General features: G+C 39.2%; 1 protein-coding gene across 2 annotated transcripts; it reads left to right on the forward strand.

Moving 5' to 3' along the window:
• The first annotated feature begins 2,432 nt into the window (after nucleotides 1–2,432).
• Nucleotides 2,433–9,189, forward strand: jam2b (junctional adhesion molecule 2b). 2 transcript variants are annotated; one of them, XM_044019188.1, is made up of 11 exons: nucleotides 2,433–2,518; nucleotides 5,348–5,413; nucleotides 5,641–5,751; nucleotides 5,871–6,020; nucleotides 6,857–7,038; nucleotides 7,132–7,240; nucleotides 7,320–7,427; nucleotides 8,108–8,137; nucleotides 8,222–8,240; nucleotides 8,345–8,393; nucleotides 8,554–9,189. In XM_044019188.1, the coding sequence occupies exons 1-11, from the start codon at nucleotides 2,464–2,466 to the stop codon at nucleotides 8,590–8,592; spliced, it is 918 nt and encodes a 305-aa protein (XP_043875123.1). In that variant the 5' UTR covers nucleotides 2,433–2,463; the 3' UTR covers nucleotides 8,593–9,189. The 2 variants fall into 2 exon arrangements, with proteins under 2 accessions (XP_043875123.1, XP_043875124.1); XM_044019189.1 differs by lacking the exon at nucleotides 8,108–8,137.
• Nucleotides 9,190–17,184: the final 7,995 nt, after the last annotated feature.

Here is a 17,184-nt window from a genome sequence, read left to right on the forward strand (position 1 = left end):
GTTATTTGTTGTTGTTATTCTGCTTCTGTTTTTGTCTTTCATTTAAAAAAATACAGGATTTGTCAAGCAAAACTATCAGCTCCTGACTGAGGGAGCGTTTGTGTGCATACAGAGGCAGCACAAAAAGCTTTTATTCCAGTTTTTGTGAATTAGCGTGTCAATTATTATTTTATGTTAGCAATAAATTAAGTGTTTGATATTTTACCATTGCAGCTGGTCTGGATATCACTACCTTTGCCTTAATTGAAAATATTGTGTTTAAATATTTTATTAAAGAATCATGTTTTTTTCTTGTGTAAAATATCTTGATTTAAATCAAATCTATAAAAAATGCTTTATTTGAGTCACACATGTACAGTAATTGAGTAGACTGGTTTGGACGTTATTTTGGTGTTAGTGTGTGTGTGTGTGTGTGTTTCTAAGTCACATATTCAGGCACATATTCAAGTTATGATTCACAAAAAAGTCACAAAATTAGACCTTTTTTTCTGTTTTCCATTTCTTTACTTTTTGTTCAAAAACGAGCCAAGTGAACTTTGAACTGTGACGTATTTTCAGATTTCACCAATTCAATCTGATTTTAAACATTTTTAGTACTTTTTTGCTCAGGTCTCATTAGATTGCCTTGGTTGTGTTGAAAAATATCTTCTTATAGCTTCTGCATATATATGTAAAAAAGCCAAGGTTTAAAGTTTTAAAACGTTGCGTAAAATGTTTTTGTCCAGAAGACGACGAACACGAGGTGGATATGAGAGTTTATTTGTGTGAATCATGTCATGTTGACACTGAGCTGCTTGTGCTGTGATGGACGTGTGATTTATACTCATGTGTTACATGACATCAGTGTGTCCCCGGTCACACACACACACACACACACACACTCGGCAGCTGCTCGTGTCGATGGTGAACAGGTGCTGCAGCTGAGATTTGACTGAGTTAGTGTGTTGGTGCACACGTGTCTGCATGTGTGCGTCTCTCTGTGGCTCTTTTGTGTGTGCATATGTCCACAGACGCACACATGTGTGCACATTAGCCGGCGTGAGCGACAATGTTCTGTTGTGTGGCCGCTGCTGCTCGACAGAAACCTAATATCCAAGGACACAGTAGCTCAGGCAGCAGCTGCTCCATCTCTGCACCTTGGGTTACACGCGTGTGTGTGGAAAATTCACAAGAGTTCCAACCATTGTCAAATGATTTCTAATAATAATTATGAAAAAAATGTGGATATATGTATATAATAAACACTGAGGATTGAAATGAGCCAGGAACATCACTGTCAAAGTAAAATCCTCTTTACTGTACCATATATTTATAGTTTTATGATTCCACTCTTATTTATTCACCTCTCATGCTTTTTTATTTTGAAACTTTTTCAAATACTTTTGCAAGTAGAGCCACGCTTTTAAACCTGCCAGATTATTCTTAATTTCCACGTAATCTTTTTAATATCCTTGCTGTTTAGCCTAATGAATCACATGTGTTTTTTTATGATTAATTAACTCAAAAAATACCTAAAATAATGGATATACTACACAATTATTACTTTAAATTAGCAGTATATTAGGTTTAAGGTATTTTCAACTTTGCAGATGGTCTGGATATCAGTAACTTTACCTTAATTGAAAACATTGTGTGACATTTTATAAAAGAATCATGTTTTTCTTGGTAAAATCCGCTGTACTTAAGTCCAAAATACACATATCTGTACTTTACTTTATTTATTTTTCTAAAAACTTTTACTTTTACTCCACTACATTTCCTCCAACTCTCTTTGTTACTACCAAATACAATCAAAAGAAGAAGGGTTGGGATTATGGTCTGTATTTATATAGAGTTTTTCTAGTCCTGATGAACTGCTTTACACAACAGTTTTCACCCAGTCACACGCGGCAACATGGGGTTAAGTGTCTTGACACATATAGACTCAGCAGAGCCAGGATTTAAACCCACAACCTTCCAGTTGAAAGACAATTTGCCCTACCACTGAGCTCAAGTCCAACCCCTCACTTTTTTTAGTACTTTTACTTCTAAAACTTAAGTCCAATTTATCAGAAAATTATTTTTGAGACTTAAGTAATATTGTAAAAAAGTGACTTCAACCTCTATTGAAGTGATTTTTTGGTAACATACTTGTACTTTTACTCTAAAAGTATACCTTTAAGGTACTTTAGACAAGCCTACCTGTGTACAATAATGGAGTAGAAGTTTGTACTGAAGTACAAATAGCTCATACTTATATTTAAAGTTGTTTTTTTTGAGCGTTCTACAGTTACTAAACTGTTGACTCAGTCTCATCTACTCTACACCGCCTGTGCGCGCGCTCCCGTCAGTTGTCCGCTCCACGTGGACGCGCGTGCGCGCGCAGAGTGCAGGACCCTGCAGGGAGTTTTTTATTTGGACTCAAACTTGTCTCCATCCAGACTCAGCGGACACTCACACACACACACTGAGCTCAGGAGTTTAATGAGAAACAACATGAAGCTGTGGACGCTGCCTCTCGTCATCACTTTACTGCACAGTGAGTTGGTTTTTCCTGCTTTTTTTTAAAAGATAAAAGTAAACTGTGGCGTTTTTTAAACAAACGGGGAAAGTAGGCGCACGAATTGCAACAGAGCCACTTCAAATAATCTGGAAGATAATCTCTGTTTCGTGCAGAAAGCTATAATTTAGAATCAAAATCCATCCTTACAGACTAAAATATTTCATTTTTACCTTATCTTCACCTTTATCTCTACACTTAGATTATAAACTGCTTAAAAAACATTGTGTCTGATTGTGTTAGTTAATTTACTAAAAAAATACAATTTGTTTTTTGGAGTTTTGCAAATAACTAATGTAAAGTGTGCAATAAATAATATGCAAACTAATCATAATTTGCCTTTATTACCTTTTTCTTAGACATTTTTCTTAAGAAAAACAACAACAATAACTTCACCCTCAGTATTTAAATGATTCAATTTAACACTTAAAATTAAAGATTGTTATGCATTCACAGCATATTCTCTATCATGTCCCTACACATTTAATTTTAATGTGTTTTAATGAGTTTAATATAATTTGAGGAAAAGCCCATTTTCCATACAGTCCCTTTAGAAATGCTGCATCATTGTGTGTTTTCGTGCCATTTATTTAAAAATCAAACGTATGATGTGGTGTTTTATACGCTGCATATCTCTGGCGTTGGGAAGTGAAGGGTTTTTGTTCAGTGGGGATTAGTTTGAGTGACCTCACACACTCACAGAGGAGGAGGAGGAGGTGAAAGATGGGGGAGGAGGTGTGAGGAGTCCCAGGACTTCATGTCCAGGGAGTGGTTGTGGTCAAAGACTCTCGTGTTTACACTGATGCCGTTTGAACCCGAGATCCACACGCTGATGCGACGTGTCACATGACCCAGTGGAGAGATCCGTCTGTTTCAGTGTGTGGACGACGGTGACGATGATGATGATGATGATGATGATTGTGGCCCCTGAATGACCCCGGACAGAGATGAAAACAGCCACTTGCTATCTAGAATATGCATTTGAAGCTTTGCTTTGAGGATCACAGAGGCTGCTTTTCTATTTTCTTTGTCATTATGTCAATAATTGCTGCGTGTGTTTTTGATCTTTGTTGACTTTACACACGAGGATCTCACAGGGTTGAAGACATTAACTCTTCATCCTCACTTTAGATTAAGTAAAGAGATATGTTTGGAAAAAAAAAAATGTTTCATCAGTTTCCTGTGAGGTGGATGATTACGGCACAATATCTACAAAGAGGCCTTTTACTTTCATTGCATCAGAAATCTCAGTGTTATTAATCACATTTAAATACTGTAGTTTGTTAGTGCACATGTTTTAATGAATTCATTTTTTATAATTCTGGTCTTGATGTTAAGGTTTAGGTCCAACCAACCAGGCTGTAGGTCAATGTAAAGAATACGATGCAGAGGGATTACTGTTAATGTTGTAATCATTGTACAAGTGTGTGTGTGTGTGTGTGTGTGTGTGCGCCAGCTGAGAAGGGTAAGGTTACCACTATAACATGCTCCCCACACACACACACGTTGCAGCATTCATCGTAAGGACACATCACAGACTTCATGCATTCCCTATAGCCCCTTACCCCTAACCTTAACCATCACAACTAAGTGCCTTACCCTAACCCTTAACCTAAACTCAAGTATTAACCCTTAAAAAGGCCTTTTAAATGTCCTCACAAAGATAGGATTACTTGACACTTGGTCCAAACCACCCACTAAAGACATGTGCACACACACACACACACACACACACACACACACACACAACTTGATATAGCCAAGAAACTTCATGTTCTTTTGTCTGTTTGTTGTGTTCTTTTGGGGAGTGTGATATAGTGACTTTCTGTAAAGCTGTGTATAAATGTGTGTGTGTGTATGCATGTGTGTGTGTGTGTGCTGAAGGGACCTATCACTACTAAAAAGAGGTTATCAGGTCGGGGTAGAGCAGCTTGTCAGGGAGTCATCCATCACTCGCATTCCTACTCACCACCGCTCCTGGTACCACCAGGATATAGGTTGGAGTCACGCTCGTGTGTGTGTGTGTGTGTGTGTGTGTGTGTGCAGATGTGTTGGCCTAATTTTGGTTCGTACCATCCGTGTCGGACACTTCTTTATGATAAGTTTACACAAAAGTCTGACTTTTATTTTCCTAACTACACGTTTCTTGAGGTCGCGTTGATCGCTCACAGATACAGACCAAAGTAGCCGCACATATGACCTGTTGATATTCAGCAACAGCACGATTCTATGTGATTACCATGGAAACCATCTCACTGTAGCGGCGTGTTCCTATAGAGCAACTTCATCACGTTTTCATCACAATAAATATATTCATGATGAAATTCCACAGAATTTTGAAGTAAAAGTGCTTGTTTTGATATGGAATGATGTATACGTCACAATAAAACATTTATTTTTATTAATGCAAAATAAATATGTTAATATCAAATGTAGGCAGAAAAATGAAGCTGAATCTAAAATGAGGTAAATAATAACAAAACAAGCTTATATATCATTTAATGTTGAATAAATACATTTAATAACACAATGTTTATAACTGAATAACATATTATAATGTGTGAGCTGCCATTGCCATTGTGCCATTGTGAACTGGGGGGCACATTTGGCCCGTGGGCCACCAGTTTGACTCCTTGTGGATGCAGCTGATCAGAAAAATTCATGGTGTTGCATTAAATACAGAGCGAGGTCGTTCATTTTCCTGTCAGAATGGGGCAAGCAAAGGGTTTTTCTTGTTAGTACTTGGTGGTTCTGAGTGTAATACTCACTTGTTTTTAGAAGGTTTATTGATGATTCTTGTCCCACCAGGTCCTGTCTGTCTGTCAGTGACTGTGAGCAGCAGCAAACCCCAAGTAGAAGTCCACGAGCACACAGGTGAGACACATTTTTTTTCATCCTCCCGTCGATCTATTCATCCATCCATCATCTGCTTTAAGTCAAACTCAGCTGATGTTGGGCAAGAGGCAGGGTCCACCCTGGACACGTCAGCTGTCCATCGCAGCACTGACACGCAGTTACAAACAAGCCTTGGTGGTTACATCCACCCCTACAGGTTTCAACAACACTATCCAGTAGTGATTCTGTGCTGTCTGTCCTCACAGATGCAGTACTGACATGTGAGTTCAGGACAGAAAAAGACCAGAACCCTCGAATCGAGTGGAAGAAGAAGGGAAAGGGTGTGACATTTGTGTACTTTAATCACAAATTCACTGGTGAGTGACTCCAATGAAATGAAAATGTTCCAATATTTCCACTGCTATTTTTTACCATCATCTTTTCATTTGCCTAACTGCTGAATTTTCTCTCTCTGAAATATTATCTTACACCTCAGGGCCTTATGCAGAACGGGCCAAGATAGAAGGCGCGACGCTGACGATACATTTGGTCACTCAGAAAGACTCGGGGGAGTATCGCTGTGAGGTGACCGCCAGTGAAGACCATGTCAGTCTGGGAGAAGCAACTGTAACCCTCAATGTGCTCGGTATGTGCTTGTGTCTGATGAATCTATAGGTTGGTTGTCAGTCAGTCAATCAATCTATGTATCAACCAACCAATCGACTGACCAAGAATCCAACGGGCCGACCAAGTAACTTACCGTACCCAACCAACCAACTCTAACCACCAAGCAAACAACCTATCCCCCAACTGACTCAACCAACCAACCAGCCAACCAACCAACTAATTCAACCAAACCAATCAACTGTACCCACCAACCAACCCTGCACACCAACCAAAACAAACCCAACCAATTCATACACACCAACCAAACAACCCATCCCCAACTGACCCAACCAATTCAAACCAACCAACCCTACACACTAACCAAACAACCCATCCACCAACTGACCCAACCAATTCAAACCAACCAACCCTACATACCAACCAACCAACCCATCGCCAACTGACTCAAACAACTAACCAGATAACCAACCAATTTAACCCAAGAAACTCTACCCACCAACTAATCGTACGACATACACACCAACCAACCAACCAATTCAACCAACCAACCAACGAGATAACAAAACAATTCAACCCAGTAAAACAACTAACTCTGCCCATGAACCAACCAACCAATCTGAGACTGACCAAAGCTACCACATTACCAACACTACCCAAAAATAAACAACCAATAATACAACCAACCCACCAGCTGATCGCCCATAACTTATCTATCTATCTTTTAATGGTGATTTGATGTGATCCAGTCAAAAAAAAAGATCTGTTTGTTTTTCAGGCAGTTTTTGTAATTAAAAAATTGAATACATTTTCCTTGAATATCCACATGTATTGAAGCTGTGACCTCTGCCTTCTCAGTGCCTCCTCATGTGCCGTCCTGCGAGGTGCCGAGCTCCATATTTGTCGGCTCGGGCCTGGAGCTCCTCTGTAAGGACAAACTGAGCGTCCCTCCTGCCACCTACCGCTGGTACAAGGACAACAAGGTGCTGATGGCCACGACAGACACTCCTTACAGCATTGACACAAACAAGGGCACACTGGTGAGCATGCGCCGCAGTATCTAAGACATCATCCTGCGCAAACTGTAGAGATTCAGCTTCACCTCTCACCTCTCTTTGGTCTGTTTGGAGCAGAAGATTAACAGTGTGTCCAAAATGGACACGGGGATGTACCGCTGTGAGTCCTCCAACAGTGTGGGGGCGCCCAAGAGTTGTGTGGCCCAACAACTGAAAGTTATGGACTGTAAGTGGTTTTGTTTTGTTTACATTTCCTGCTCCACTCACTGGAGACTGATGAAATGATCCGTCTACCTTCCATCTAGATCCCCTGAACATGACCGTCGTGATCGCAGGCGCTGCAGGTTTGCTGGCGCTCGTCCTCTTTTGCTGCATCTGTATGTGCGTGTGTCGACATCGAGGCTGCCGCAACGGTGAGTTGGTGTGACACATGCAATATTTATTTATTCATTTTCTTTAACATTTATTTTACCAGATTAGTCTCACTGGGGTCAAATATCTCTTTGACAAAGGGGAACCTGGCCAAGAGGGCAGCAGCATCATTAATATTAAATATATTTGTAGAAAAAAAATATTTGAAGGTTGAAATCCTACGTTGTGTCACTTTAAAACATAAAGTAATACAAATAAAATATTGTCCCATTGCATCCGATTCTAAATATGTTCAATATTCAGTGCTTTAGACTTACAATGCAGCTGTATAGAACTTCACATCCTTCACATCCCTGATATTGATAATTATGACAATAAACGTAAGATATGTAAATTGTAATACACACATTTGTTATACAGTATCTGAAAGTGTGTTTGAGCAATCCATAAAAATAAATGTTTATATCACTGTACAATTTATTGGTGTTTTGTTATATTGCACAGCACCACACAGTATACACTGTTATTGATTTACTGCCCCAGCCCTACCAGGAAGTATTGTATCAACACATCATTTATTTATGTCTTTGGCTCCACGCTTCAACCAGGAAGGCAAAAATATGAAAAGTAAAACTGGAAAAGTTTGTGTATGTGCAGCAATTTTCTTCTGTAGTTCAGTGAATGCATCATATTTTCTAAGCCGATAATGTGTGTTTTCAAGGAAATTACCAAGGACTAGGAGATGTAAGAGGTAAATATTTGTGTGGATTGATGGTAGAAAGTTTTACATCTGCTGTTTTCACTGACCTCTGACTCTTTTTGTGTCTTTGAACAGAAGGGAATCACACAAAAAGGTGAGCGTCTCACTTCTCAGGCCGACTCTGTTTTCCTGTGTGTGTGTGTGTGTGTGTGTGAGTTGTAATGAGTTTGTGCTCAACTGCTGCCCTTTGTCTTTCAGCACCAAGTCCTACAACCCTCCACCTCCTCCTCTTCCTCCCACCCGCAACGTGAGTGATCAAAGGCGGTGTTATCATGTCACGGCTTGTTGTTCTTTGCTGCTATGAATTTGGGTTTGCCATTAAATGCTGTTGATAAACGGCTGATAACGCCAGTCCTTGGCAAATTGAAGGAAGTGGCTCACTGTACGTCTCCGTTCCCTCTCTGCAGCTCAAGCACTACAAACAAGCCCAGTCCTTCATGATCTGAGGCACGATGTCTTCCTCGGTCCAAAATCCAATATCTGAAGTGTATCTGGCACTGGAGACTGGCTGTCGCCGTGCTTTTGGACATCTGCTCGTCTCTGCCTTGGACCGACACATCAAATATCAACCCAAAGAGCAAAACAGTTTTTACTCCAGAAGTTTTGTGTTGCCAGTTTGGAGGAGTCTTCCTGTACACAAAAACACACTCACAGTACTGTAATTATTTTTTAAATGCTGTGTAATATATTTCATTATCGTCTTTTTTCTTTGGTGTGTTTAGTGTGACATTTGAAAGAAAGGCTTGTTGTATTCTTACTTTTTCTATGAGTTTTAATGTTTTTTTTGTTGGTTCTCTTATGTCACCTACAGGCCAGTATTTGTAACTATCCACAAAAAATATGCCAAAGATTGTAAATTTATTGTGTCACAAATGTATGTATCCAAAGCTTTTCTTTTTATCCTTTGTCAATTTGATATATTTTGTAAACGTGTTTGTGTTTTTATGTCATGTTTTATCTCATTTCATTTCATTTTGGTTGTAGAAATTTTACACGATGAGATGAGTCGAGTGATAAATGAACAGGTGTCTGCACGCACTGAACGATGCTTCAAATTCTTTTGAAATCTTTGATATCAAGTCTATTTCATAATAATAAAGGAATATGAAAAAAAATGCGAATGTTGTATTCAGCTTATGGAGGTAACTGTTTTATTGGCAAGATTTATTGGTTTATTATTTTCTCATGCCAGTACTCAAAGGCTGCAGGGAAACTGAAAACACCACATTTGACAAACCTCTCAAAAGTCTGACTTCCAAATCTGTTATTTATCTAAACGTTAAAGATCCAATGTGTGACATTCAAGTGGGTTTATTGGCAGAATATAATAGTCATTAGTTTGTTTGTATCGGTGTATAATTGCTTTGCAATAAAAATAATTTGATTTTTGGATACCCTTGAGGTCATATGGGAGCAAGAGCATTGTTTCCATACATTGCCATGTTTCTACAGCAGTGAAACTTATCGAAATGGACATATGGAAATATTGACTTCAGTAATAAAAATAATCTATTTTTCATGAAACATTCTCAAATTCTCATCAAATATTAATTAGCCAAACATGTAATAAACTTTAACTAAAAACAGCTGCACTCATGACAAATACTGCAAAGTTAAGCTAGTAAACAGGGACAACATAGCAAAACAATAGCATGTATCATGCACAGTTAAGCTAGCAAACAGGGACAACATAGCAAAACAATAGCATGTTAGCATTGTCATAGTTAGCCACGGCTGTACTGAGATATACATATATACAGTTATATACATATACAGATATTTATGTATCTGTATACTGTATAAGAATATAGTGAAGACATGTTGTGAGCACATTAGCATTTAGCTCATACCTGCCCTCCTGTATGTAAACACACTGTCACAGAGACATTCATTATTTATTGAATGATGATTTTTTTAGGTGATTTGTATGTTATATGTTCTGCCTCTGTTTTTCCCTCATATTAGAAAAACATGTCAGAAACAGAGGGGTTTATTTTAGAAAATGTCTTGTACAAACATGATTATATGACACTGGTTATTACTTCTTACTGACAAACAGCTGGCACAGTTGAAAAGTAATATCCTGTTCTTATGTGGTATATTTGTCTGTCTTATTTGTCTTTTTCCTTTTCCGGAGACCACTATAAAGCTAAAAACTAGAAATCTTTAAATGCACAATTTTTCTATTCCGCAAATGTAATCATTCATTATTATTATTATTATTATTATTATTTAAATAGAGCAGCTCTTTGGAAGTGCACACAGTTTTGACCACAAGATGGCACTACAGCACTGACTGCATGTTTATACACTAGGTGTTACTGTATGGGCCCACACACACACAACAGCGAAGATGCCAGCCTTTGTCTATTATTTGTCTGTGAACAGTGGCTCTGTTGTTCTCCTGCCTTTGTACTCATCATTCTTCTCACTGCAGCTCACATAAATTAAAAGTCTTGAGGAGCTCTGTTTTCTGACAGTTTCTCTTCCATGTGTTTTTAATGAAGACGCAGCGTCGGTGCCTTCACTTTGTGCTTTAAATATTAGTCGAAACCTCAGTTGTGTTGGCATGTGGCTGGTGCATATGAGCTTTTCTCGCCACAGTGCAAAGAGTGTGTGCACAGGAGATCTATTCTCGTACTCGGTCATAACCCTCTCTGATGATCACATGGAGTGCGTCCTATTGATCCGCTATTATGTTGGCTCGATAGCTAAGACCTCTCGGATCAATCCAGCAGTGAGGAAGGACACCGGCTAATCTATTAATCATTCTCAGTATGTGCACCTTGACAGAATTACAAATCTGGTCAGTAGTTGTGTATTTTCAAGGCAGCTGGGATATGACGTTATCATTTACTGTGCTCGTTTCTGTGAGTCAAACATTGTGTCATAAGCACATTAATGACAACCTTTCCATTTCAGTTATTAATGAATAATTAACAGCAACTACGTTGAGTTGTTCCAGTTTTCGTAAAGAATCTAACCCCATATCTGTTGATTTAGTTTGATAATTATTCATGGTTTGAGTCATCGTCAATTTTATTGGCGCATATTAGGGGTAGGAATCACCTCGCGATACGAAACGCGATACATGATCCACGATACCAATAATATCACGATTCTGTTACAATCAATATATTGCAACAGGATTTCTCTATTTATTTACAACATAGAGAACAGAGTGCATAAAGTCTATGTATTGGACATGGATGGAGCATCTCTTAACGTAGCTTCCTCCATTATAGCCAGGTAACTTCCACCCCAAATTCCCCTCATTCATTTGAGCAGCGACACCATGAGGACACATGAAGTAGTGACGCCTGGCGAGCGTAACTGGCAGGGGTTAAATAAAATAAAATATCGACAATTGCCCCGGCGCATAGATTATCGTATTGCACGTGGATGACGATATATCACCAAATGGATATTTTGACCGACGCCTAGCGCATATAATTATTTTCAAAAATCCAATAAACACCAGCCGTCAAATGGCAAAACCTACTGGAATAATATGTTGAGGAGAACAAGTACACCGACAAAAAAGAGAACAGAGAACAAAACGTTCATGTCAGAATGGAGTCTTTACTCGGCAGACATTTTGACAGTGGAGAAATTAACAGGTGCAAATAATCAAATCACTGCGTTCCATTTAGCTCGCGCACAGCCATCGTTAATATTATCAGTAACACCTGTCAAAATATCCACTGTGTAAACGGACCATTGACGTCTTGTATACTCGACCCAGTATAAATATTGATCAGTCTTGACACAATGACTTTCCTTCAGTTCCTATTATGCTTCACTGCCAATTAAATGTCAAACAAAATGTCAAACAATTAAATGGGTCAACCCGGATGTTCCTGTTTGTTCTTTATTTGGCAGCCGTTATTGGAACGCACGCACACAGACAATTACATGAGCGTCCCTATTTCAACACAGGCTCCTGTTAGCTTTGTCTGATTTTATTCTTCAGTAGTTAGCGGTGGACTTGCTCGAGTTAAGGTGAACATGTTTCTTTTCTGGGTGAGAATGTTCACATTCTGGCCAGCGATGACGGGTGGTTTGGAAGCCGTCTGTGTGGACCTGGAGAAACCATCACTCAACAGAGGAGGCGGACCTACGGTGCTCTCTTCCAAAAAGAATGAAGCAAACACAAAACGACAAGCGTGAAGTCCAACACACACACACACACACAACAATAGTCGCTCCCTAACGACCCGTTCACACCTTGTTTGTGAACTGGGAGGGGTGAACGATCCGCATCGTTGAACTTGACGACTGTCTGCGGTGAGAGAGTCAGAACTGAGGAAGCCTCTTGGATGAGAGGTCACAGTCGGCCACAGCTGAGTACTGAAGAAGATTATGACGACTGAGAACCTTCACAGACACAATGCAATGTTATTCTCCCCCTTTTTTTTATCAGCATATTTGCTCTCATGTCTCCCACTGTCTGTTTGTGCCTGCTGGGCGTGGCTGACCCATTTTCCTGCTCCTGAGACCTACCGACACACCTGCTGCTCGTTGTGCACTGATTGCCATGCTTCACCACCTGCTATAAAATCCAGGTCTTCGGCTCCAGCCTTGATCAGCTGCATTGTTTATCCTCGCTTGGTGACGTCATAGACAAACTCAGTGTCAAGTTGACTTATTTTGTGTCTATTTCTGCCTCATTTTGTCCTCCTCTGCTTCAGATTGTTTACTTTGCCCTTTCTGGTCTGTTGTCCAAGTCTAGTCATTTTCTTTTTATGCCTTTATGTCTCTGACACTACCTGGACAAATCTCATGACTTTGGCATTTAAACAGTTTGACTTGTGTTTGGTGGTCAACTCGGAGCGTAGAAACATGTCCAAGGATATAAACTGAACATTACTGCATGTGCAACAGATTTACTGTGAAACAAATAAGTGCTATTAACTGTAAAAGTAGCAGTGTTTGTATAGGTTGTTTTGGAATGTTATGTGAAGGTTTGGGAGGTTGTTACAAATGGAAACGCGACATAAAGCGAACACAAACAAACGCACCGTCACACTTCTGTCTCTGTGAGGACACGTATCCCTAAAGACCTGTCCCTTACCTTGAAGTTCAGGTTTTCTGGTTAAACGAGATACACTGTTGACTTCACTGAGTGCGCCGTTATCGCTGAGAACCAGTCTGAGGGACCGGCGTGCACCCAGTTCTACTGAACAGATTGTGACTTTGGTCTGTAAAATCCATACCACACTCACTAAATGAGGCAACAGCAGACCAGCAGGTCCTGGGTCCACACAAGCAAAAACATGCTAATTTTCCTCTTTGGACTTCAGTGGTGTGTGGAATGAGGAGTTAACATTTTATAAAATGACATAAACCTAATTTTCCAGTCCAAACCTTGTACAGCCACACTTCAAATGTTATATTTATGCAGAAGTGTGAGCAGCAGACAGTTGTAGATGTTATTAGAGGAAGTAAATTTGCTAAAAAATCTGTTGTATGTACGTTTGAATTGAATTGAATTGAACTGAAAGCCTTTATTGTCATTATACAGCAGTACGATGAAATTGGAGCATCTATTTCTCTATAAGCTAGTGCTGTTGACTAAGTTTCCTGACCTTTTACGTCACAGACAAACAACAGCAAATAGTAAAATGGAATATTTAGTTCCTTCAGCTGCCCAAGCATGAAAGTCGTCTCTTCTTCAGTCCAAAAGTGTGTCTTCTTCATTTTTATTTGTCAAGGACAATCCAAAAAACCCCACATTGTTAAAATGAACACATCACAGATGCATTGCATATAAGATTTCTAACCAAGGCTAATTTGGAACTTCATTTATACATCGTCTCCTTCTACTTCAAAGTCAAAGACCGGAGAGCGAATTTTGGTGCTAACATGTTTACATGTTTACACTCAGAAAAGCGCCTTAGTCTGTTTTAAGGTCTTCTATGAGGGTTTTGGGATTATTTTGGCACTAAAATCTAAAAGCAGCCTGTTATTAGATGTTAAAAAGCTGTGAATTCATTGGAAAAGTCACATGTTCACGCGGCCGATGTCCGGTGTGCAAAGGCCTTTAGTCCGACTAAAATCTGACTTTCAACATGTAAATGCACTGCCTGCAGGAAAAACAAAATCTGAATGATCCCTTTAACTATGTCAAATAACTGCCTCATCACAATTCAAAGGGTTCTTTGAAGTCGTGAGGACTGAAGACACAAATTGTTGTTAGAAAGACACACACAGACACGCACACACCACACGCAGGTTAATGGCATTGCTCAAACGCCTGCATCATATTTTTTTCTTCTCGTGATATTCCTTTGAACATCTTAACAAGCCTTCTTTATGGATGCTCACCGTGGATTACAGCTCTGGGCGGCTGTTGCATCACATTTTGTAAACGTGTGTATATGTGTCAGATGGCGACAGTGGTGAGAGAGAAAATGTGTTAAAATAAGTGAGAGAGAGAGAGAGTAGTGGAGTGTGAGTGGGTGGTGGCTGTCAAATGAAATCTATGTCAATACCACTGTTTTTCTTAGATGTTAAATTAAGCCTGCAGCCAGGTTTTTCTGCCACAACATCTTCTTCTTCTTGTGCCGCCTGATGATACCAGAAATCATTTCAACCTGAGCCGTAGCCTCCGTGTTCTGTGTGTGTGTGTGTGTGTGTGTGTGTGTGTGAGCTGAGCTCCACTGAGAACCTGCAGGAACACAAATACATCTACGAACAGGTGGCACAACAACTCATCCCGGCACACGCCGTATAACACACCACCCTCAAGGATTAAATTGTCTTTTTTAGACTTTTTAATTATTGTTTTTCTGCTTATTTGAATAGATCTCCGGCTCGTCGCATTTGCAAGTTTTGTTTCTCGTGTTAGTCCTCCTCTTTTCTTTTTTCTCCACAGCTTCCATTAAGCCCCTTTGCATTAGCAGCAGCTTTTGGGTTATGCAAAGCTTACATCATGCAGTCATTGCTGTATTTATGCTCGTGGGAAAAGGGGGAAAAAGACCATTGACACAGGGATTACCACAGGAAGCACACTTTTCCTGCTGTAGCAGCAAGAAATAGCAATTTTTAAATATTTAAACCTGAGCACAGCGGCGACACCCCCCTCCAGTTTCATTAAATCTTTATACTGAGCTTGTCTTACAGTACCAAAAGTCTTGCTGAGTGTGTCTGTGAAGTTAAAATAGGGGGAAGTTTGCTATTTGTACATTCAGTTTTCTGTTTGTAGTCTTAATCTGGGTTTTTAGTTGGCATCTGTAAAGGCAGAAAAAAAAGAAGGCTCTTTTGTTTTCCATCTTGTGACATTCTCGTCACGCCCTGACAGCGACGGATAAATAAAAGTCTTATCCAGTCATTTTATTCACCCTGGATGAAATGACTGGATGACAAGGTCAGTGTTTATGGCAGAGAAGGTCAGTTGCAAGTACACACACACTCACTGACACACACTGACACACACACACCATCCCATCCTGTACAAGCAATTAGTCAAGGACTATTACTCCCACTACATCTCTGTACTTATTTAAGCACTCAGATAATAACAATGTGGGCAGATTATTATTATTAGTGTGTGTGTGTGTGTGTGTGTGAGAGTGTGAGAGTGACACGTTACCTCGGTTCTAAATGCCAAACTGCCAACTTTTAACAAAATACTTCACATAAAACAGTTTGTCAGACGGATCCAGTGAACAAATGTGACCTTTATCAGGAGGCAAAAATAACAAGTGGGCTTACAGTAAAACGTGCACATGTTTTATTTAAGTCTTTTCCACTGACCAGAGCTGAAACTATACACCAGAGACTGTTTTGACAAATTTTTAATATCTTGGTTTGTATACGAACATCAACACTAATGAGTCAACTCATTGAGAGGGAAATGCCCAGAGATACAGAGCTGTAATCAACTGTCAGGCCTCTCCACTTCATCAGATCATTATACTGTGTATGTGTGTCTGACGTTTGTTTGTTGCACTGCTTGGTTTAGTTTCTGCAGCTTTTTTCCACTACATTGGCTTATTGATAAACAGAAAATGTGCAGCTGACACAGTAGAGCTAACAAGCGGAAACAGATATGACATTACGGACAGCAAGTAACTGGATAAACTGTGGAAAATCCACTCTGTTTAATATCCTTCCATTTACAATTCATAAAGCAGCACATAAACACTCAATCATTTAGTTATTATGCCAACACACAGTAACATTAACGTGAGAAAATCTAAATATTCATACATTGTTCTTGTAGGCCAGTGTACATATAAGGATATATGTACAGTATATATATATATATATATATATATATATATATATATATGGAATTATTTGAACATAGACTTATTAATACACTTATACACACATTAATTTATAAATACACTGACAATATTTCAAAAGACAACGTATAAAGAGAATTTACAAATGGAATTCCAATCAGTGCTTCACATGAAAGAAGGATTTTCATGTGAAATAGTCAATAAAAACAGCAATTAAAAATAAATAAGAGAATAAGAGTGAATTCATGCATAAATGATGGAATTTGAAATGTGGTGTTTGAAAAGGCAGATTAAAAGTAAATGACTGCATTCACAAACTGAATTTACAATGGAGTTTTATTTTAATCAGGCACATAAACGGGAGGTCCCTGTCCCCGTTTAGCGCTAACTGTTAGCCGCTGGGCCTCCCACTGAAAAAAGGTTAAAACAAATCACCTATCAGGTCAAATAAAGAGAAGATTCATGGTTCCTGCACTAGCATTTACTTCTTCACACTTCCATGTCACACATTTTCAGCCTATTTTAAAAGAAAAGAAAAGTCAGCGAGTACATGGAATCGCTAATAGGGGGAGAAACCGTCCTTTTATATGCCTGATTAAAATCTTTCAGTCGTTAGGAGAATGAATAAAAGGACTTTTGCTGTCAGTGCTCTGTTTTTATAGTTCCACATTAGTCGGGTATCTTTTGATTTGTTCATTTACAGTTTTATGTTGCCGGATTCACAGCTTTAGTGGTTTAAAGGGATAGTCTGAGTGGAAACTAAGCTAGTTTTCCTCTATGTAAACC

This window comes from Solea senegalensis, linkage group LG2, assembly GCF_019176455.1.
Source record: "Solea senegalensis isolate Sse05_10M linkage group LG2, IFAPA_SoseM_1, whole genome shotgun sequence".
NCBI classification, from domain to species: domain Eukaryota; kingdom Metazoa; phylum Chordata; class Actinopteri; order Pleuronectiformes; family Soleidae; genus Solea; species Solea senegalensis.